This window comes from Monopterus albus, unplaced genomic scaffold, assembly GCF_001952655.1.
Source record: "Monopterus albus unplaced genomic scaffold, M_albus_1.0 scaffold51.1, whole genome shotgun sequence".
Classification (NCBI taxonomy): Eukaryota; Metazoa; Chordata; class Actinopteri; order Synbranchiformes; family Synbranchidae; genus Monopterus; species Monopterus albus.
Window position 1 is genome coordinate 6433265 of NW_018127931.1, and position 6640 is coordinate 6439904.

Consider the following 6640-nt stretch of genomic DNA (forward strand, 5'->3'; position numbering starts at 1 on the left):
AGACTCCTACATCAGGATACTCTTCACTGACTACAGCTCCACCTTCAACACAGTTGTCCCCCACAAACTGTCCACAATGGGTCTGCACCCCACCCTCTGTGACTGGCTCCTGGACTTTGACTGGCAGACCCCAGAAGGTCAGGATTGGCAATAGGACTTCAGCCAGCATTGGTACAAACACTGGCACCCCACAGGGATGTGTCCTCAGTCCCATCCTCTACACCCTGTTCACCCACGACTGTGTCACCTCCCACAAAGACAGCATCATTCTAAAGTTCGTGGACGACACCAAAGTGATAGGTCGCATCAAGGGCGGGGACAAAGCAGCCTACAGGAGGGAGGTGGCCGGTCTGGTGTCATGGTGCAAGGACAATAATCTCAGCCTCAACATGGACAAGACGAAGGAGATGATGGTGGACATGAGGAAGGAGAGGAGAACTCATCTGGGGGCTCGAAGTGGAGAGGGTGAGCAGCTTCAAATACCTGGGTGTCCACATCAGTGAGGACGTCACCTGGACACATAACTGCTCCACACAGCTGGTCAAGAAGGCCCAATGACGGCTGTACTTCCTGAGGAGGTTGAGGAGGTTTGGCATGTCGCCTGGGATCCTTTGTCTAACTGTGCATATGACAAACACTTTAACCTTGACCTTTGAATAATAGGGTGATTCCTGATTTATTAAGGATGGTTTTGGTGCAAAGAAAGAATTCAGAATATACTTCAGTTTGCAATTCATCCCCCATTTTTTGTTTGTACGCATCAAAGTGTAATGAGTGATTGGTTCAGGATACCACTATGATCCACAGAATAAATTTAAGGGTCTTCTGTGCCCATAGCTTGTGAATGCTATGCAATATTCTAATTTCTGACGCTTAAGTGTATTTTTAATATAACTAGTCAGGTTTTGTCTTTACATCTATTTTAGCTGCCCCTGTTACAACCCCAAATCAGAAAAAAGTTGGGACCGTATGTAAAATCAAAATTTAAACTGAAAATAGTGATTTGTAAACCTGTTTTCTGTGTTACATTGAAAACAATACAGCAGCACATCATTTAATGTGATATCTCATCAATTTTATACTTTGTCTGTGAAACGAGAAATTTCATGTTATGCTTTGATAGTCGAACAAACTCCCCACTTTTATAGTTGTTGATGGTCTAAATTTTAACAACTTCTCACAAAAATGCTACATCTGACATAAACTGGATCAAAACTGAGCAATAATTAGCAAACTGAGCAAAATTACTTAATTTGCTAATCCAGAAAAAGTTCTGGTTTCTGCTCATTGGACAAAGAAACACTAACGTTGCAGTCAGTTTGCATGACTCAAAATGACAACCAGAATAATTTAATACAAAGGCAAAAAGTTGAAATGCTAATGTTAGCTTGCTGATGATGCTGAAATATCCACATTGGCCAGCTACAGTACTTCTTGCTCCTAGCAAGAAGAAAGCCACACTGCGTTAAATTTTAGCCCTTTGGATGCTTTTAATGCTCTCCATCTCCTACATGTCAGACCAGTTATAACTGTGGTTTTGCCTTGTTCTTTGTTGCACTCTTTCTGTGCTACAGAAAATGGCCTCTTGGGTCTAACAGGTCTTCTCCCATCCGGAGTTGTACCTGCACAGGGAGCTTCCATGGTCCACCTTTGAATTGAGCCTCACTAGAAGCATTGTGGTGCAGATTTGAACAACACTGCCCACAGAGGGCAAAAAATAAACTCTAGGCCTGAACATAGAGGTGGGGGTATTAATACAGCAGGGAGAAAACACTTCTAGGCAATGTTTTACTTGATTTATCAAAATTTGTGCTAATTCCAAGTTAATGCAGCTTTAAGTGAAAAATACTAGTATCTGAGTGTTATCAAGGTACACCCCACTGTACACCACTGCTCCATGACGTCCCCATCCCCTAATTAGACCATGCTTATTTGTTTTTGAGTTTGATTTCTCTCAGTCGCTGCAGACCTGCTCTTGTCTTCTAGACTGTTCTCACCTGATTGGATAAGACACAGAGACCAAAGGACCAACACAGCTCAGCTGAGCTGGCCACACTGCGCCTGTAAAAGAAATACTTTGTGGTCTGGAGAGAAACCTCTGTCTTAGACTTTGTGTGTTTGTACTTGTTAGGTTTTTAAATATTGAAAGACTGAGGAATCAAATAGTTAATCAGTGCATATATTCTGTGTGTTTCCAGGTGCATTACCTGTTTGGTGGAAACCCTGGGAAGTCTTGTTCTCCCAAGATGCGTCTGGATGACTTCTGGTCTCTCAAACTGTGTAGGCCCTCTAAGGAGTACCTGCTACGCCACTGCAAGTACCTTATCAGGAAATACAGGTATGTGAATTTTTTTAACTCGGGCAGGCACTGCTAGCACACTTCTCCCACCACTGCAGCATGTCTGTTTTATTTGATAGTGTTATCAGTGCTAATTCTGACCTTATTAAACAGATGGGGTATTGCTCAGACCAATTTACATAAAATACTTAGTAACTCTCCTTATAAAATTGTAACTACACGATTTTTAAACTGTATAAGTACAATAAAACAGTCTGAAACTTTTTGTGTATGAATCTTTCGCAAGGAAAATGACCCCAAACAGTTGCACACGGTTTATACTTTTAAAACAAAATTTAGTTAAACTGGTTCTAACTAACTTTCGTCTACTAGAAAGTGAATGAGAATCAAAACAAACTCAAGTGGTAATTCCTGTTTTTCTCCCTCTGCTCCTCTTTTCCCCTCCTGCCCTGTATGTGAAACTATGTCATGTGGTCACTACAGCTGGTGACAGACTCAACAGTCAGTCAGTTCATCAGTAACAATGAGTCCAGAAATAACACGTATGGAATCTACCCCATAGAGCCGTGGTTTTCAGTGGCATTGCAGTGACATGGGTCCTTTTTCCTACCTAAAGCAGTAACACAAGCAAATTTAACAGAAAAATGGTTTTTCCAGTAATATTGATACTGTGCTACTTATGTTGTAGCCAGTATTGCATCGCGCCCATTGTTACATACTTGACACACATAACGTTTGTTATAAGGTAACCATGAATTAAATATTGAATGAGAGAAATTATGTTAAACTTTGATAGTTGGACCCACTTTTTTAATTGTGTTGATGCCATAAATTTTAACAGCGTCTTGCCAAAATGCTATACAGACTGCTGTGTCATGTCCAACATTAACTGTGTTGCCTGGACAAAAACTGATCAAAAATGACCAAACTGAGCAAAATTACTTCATTTGCTAATCCAGGAAAATGCACTGTTGCAGTCAGTTGGAATGACTCCAAATTACAACCAGAATAATTCAATACAAAGGTACAAAATTGAGATGCTAACATTAGCTTGCTACTGGTGTTAGCCAGCTATAGTACTTGCACCTCTTGCAGGTGGTGGGTGGTGGTGTTGGTACAGTACAATTTTTTACTTAATTTATCCAAATTTGTACTAAATCTTAGTTAATGCAGCTTTAAATGAAAAATACTAGTTTGAGTATTATCAAGGTACACCCCATTGTTTTGGTTATTATCACCATGTTTTGCATTTCTTTGAATTTTTCTTAGAATAATAGTGGGGATGCTTACATTTTTCTACATGAACACTGATGAGGTGGGATTCAGTTCATCGATGTAGAGCCACATTAGACCCAACTTTCTCTTTCTGAGTAATTACTGGTCATACCATATGTTATGGGTAAGAAGAGCAGGTTAAATTGAGGAAATGACATTGTGAAATCAAGCCAAGTCAAGAATCTTTGTCATTATGCATAACATTTTTTTTTCCTGCAGCTCTTGGCTTAAAAGACACATTATTTACATAATTATATAAGTCAATATAAAACAATGAGCAAATAAAAAGGGGGGTATGGGAGATGTATGAGATGGTTAGTTTATTAGGTTTATTTTTTATATGTGTTATAAACAAATGCATCTCGGTGTATGCATAATGTTTCAGTCTGTTTATTTAACTGAAGCGCTAACTGGAAGAGTTGATCTTGTCTTCAGCATCTATTAAAAAACCTTTCTGAGGAAAGCAGTGTTTATGTCATGAAGGACCTTTAACTTAGTTTTGGAAAGTCAGTGTTTATGTCATGAAGGACCTTTAACTTAGTTTTGGAAAGTCATGGAAAGGCCATTGAATCTTCCTGGGGGTGATGATGAGAAACCAGATGTTTGAATTTGGTTGAATGCCATCTAGTGCTTGGTTGTTGAAACTGCAGCCCTATTGCGCCATATTTAGTCTTTACGTTCATTGTGTTTTGATTGATCAGGTTTGAGGAGAAAGCCCAATCAGAGCCGCTGAGTGCACTGAAGTACCTACAGAACGACCTGTCGCTCACTGTGGATCACAAAGACCCTGATGAGACCAAAGAGGTATGGAGTTGACTTCTGCTTTAAATTTTGTATACACTTTGACTGTATTTACAAGTTAAGTTTCAGTTTCATTCTAGGTAGTTAAAGAAACACTTAAGAACAGTTAAAGAAATACAGATTGTGATAGAAATAAAGATTGTACAACATACAATTTACAGCATATGACACATACTGTATGTCTTTAGACCCAGGTTTCTTAAATAAATGTTTAACCTCAGCAGTGTTCAAGCTAGTGGGGACATTTGTAAGTGTAATTAACTATATTCAGCATTGTAGCACCCAAACTGGGGAGATCTTTGGAAAGTTTGCATTTTTCTGTAGAAGTTTTTTTCAGCAGCATGCTATTTGTGTTAATTTACTGTTCCAGTAGCTTTTGATACTTACAGAACATGAGGTTTAGATGAGGAATGGGAATTTTTACAAATTTTTTATGAGTACTCTCAGATTTTTGACAGCATGTACATTTTTTCCATATGATAGCCCACTACCCAGGATGTGAATTACAGCATGCCCCAAGGGTTGCAGGGGTAATGACAACAGACATTGCCAAGATTTCGGTAGACTTCCAAGTTATTGGATCAATACGTCATAATCGAAACATTGTTAAAACACATATGATGCCTTTTTCAACTGGTCTCTTCACACTCGTCTCGCAGCCGGCTGCACATAGACACCAGTTTGTGCAGCACAGAGGATGGCTTGTTTTGATGATGCTTAAAGTGGCCATGCCATGCTCATTTTCAGCCATTTAATGTTTAATCTTGGGTACATCTAGATTAGCTTTGCACCCATCATAACTCCAAGTAGTCTTTAATTATTTCAGAACAGAAAACAATACCTCAAATCCTACCTGACATGTTCAACCCAGAATATGAAAGTGAACCACACAATGAACTGCAACGGCATTAATTCATTTGAATTTCTCCTCCATAGACAGCTAAACAACAGTATATGTACCAATGAAGAGATTTGTAACCAAACAAAGCGGGTAATTGAGAAACCCCATATTTTAACTGGTATAATGCAGACATAGTAACTTCTCCAACAAGTAGGCACTGCAGTTACTCCACCATCTAGTAAGCACAACTTTGGCCTACTACTATGCAGTCATCTTGCCACCAATTGACCCATATGTGTACATGTTGTACATGTGATGACAGCAGTCGCTCATTCTTCATTCATTCACAATAGTAGTAGCATAGCTGTCACTGCTCACTTACCAGTGTTATAGAGGGTAAAAGTTGTGGTGAGACGGCCCTTGAGATTAAGCATTATATTATGTGAATCACCGCATTATACATCTTACCACATATAAGTTACTGAATGTGATAATATGAGCACAATGGCTGCAGCTATGCCTGCTAAGTAGAGCTAGCTATCTGGCAGATTAGAGCAGTAGCAGAGGCTCATCACATCTTCGAAAACATCGGTTGAATTTTCTAAATTGGCATTAGTTGGATAGACCAGATAAACTAGATGGTTATTTTCTCCACTGAAAAAAAATCTAAATTTAATGAAGTGGCATAATAACAGTCCTTGGATGACTGAGTTATAACAGCATTGCCCTGCCACTACTGTGGGATAGCATAGTGTCCACTGCTTCCATACAGTGTAGTTATGTAGGCCATCCGGGTACTACTCGCATACATATTTTTCCATACTAAGAATTCGGACATACTACTTGTCTCGCATACACGTTTTAGCCTGCTACGTGGTAGGCAAGTAGGCAGTTTCTGACACGCCACATGTCTCAGTTTGTGAATTACGCTGACGTCCCATGACATCAGAGCTGAGGCGGTGCTGATGGAGGTTTGCTCAGTCAGAATGTGTTCTTTCCTTGTTTGCATGCAGTATTGTTTGCAGCCTGAGCCTCATCGCCTCAGGATGGTTATTTGTTCAGTGCTCAATGTTAAAGTGACTCAGACCTTTGTGCTGTGGTTCAGTTTCAGCTCCTGCCCTCTGCTCTCTTCAAGTCCAGCTCAGACTTCATCCCTCTAGGTAAAACACCGATATCTGTGCATACTAAACACCACACATTGTATTGTGTGTCCACACAAGAGCAAATGATAGATTCAGCTCAGTTGTCAGCTCCAGCTTTTCACTTGGATTTCTTGCTTTTTCTTGTCCTTTGTAATGTTAAACCAGACATTTTTTTCTCTGAGATAATGTGATGGACATGTTTCACTGTTTTCAGACCAAGCAATAGTTTGATAAATCAAGAAAAAAAAAAAATCTCTTAATCAGTAATGAAAATTATTTGCT

General features: G+C 39.5%; 1 protein-coding gene across 3 annotated transcripts in view; it reads left to right on the plus strand.

Moving 5' to 3' along the window:
* Nucleotides 1-6640, plus strand: part of mkln1 (muskelin 1, intracellular mediator containing kelch motifs) — a 44657-nt gene that overhangs the window by 30350 nt on the left and 7667 nt on the right. For all 3 annotated transcript variants that reach the window (XM_020601514.1, XM_020601516.1, XM_020601515.1), the window contains exons 15-17: nucleotides 2199-2338; nucleotides 4276-4378; nucleotides 6322-6376. In XM_020601514.1, coding sequence (XP_020457170.1) covers nucleotides 2199-2338; nucleotides 4276-4378; nucleotides 6322-6376 — 298 coding nt within the window. The remainder of the gene's footprint in view (nucleotides 1-2198; nucleotides 2339-4275; nucleotides 4379-6321; nucleotides 6377-6640) is intronic.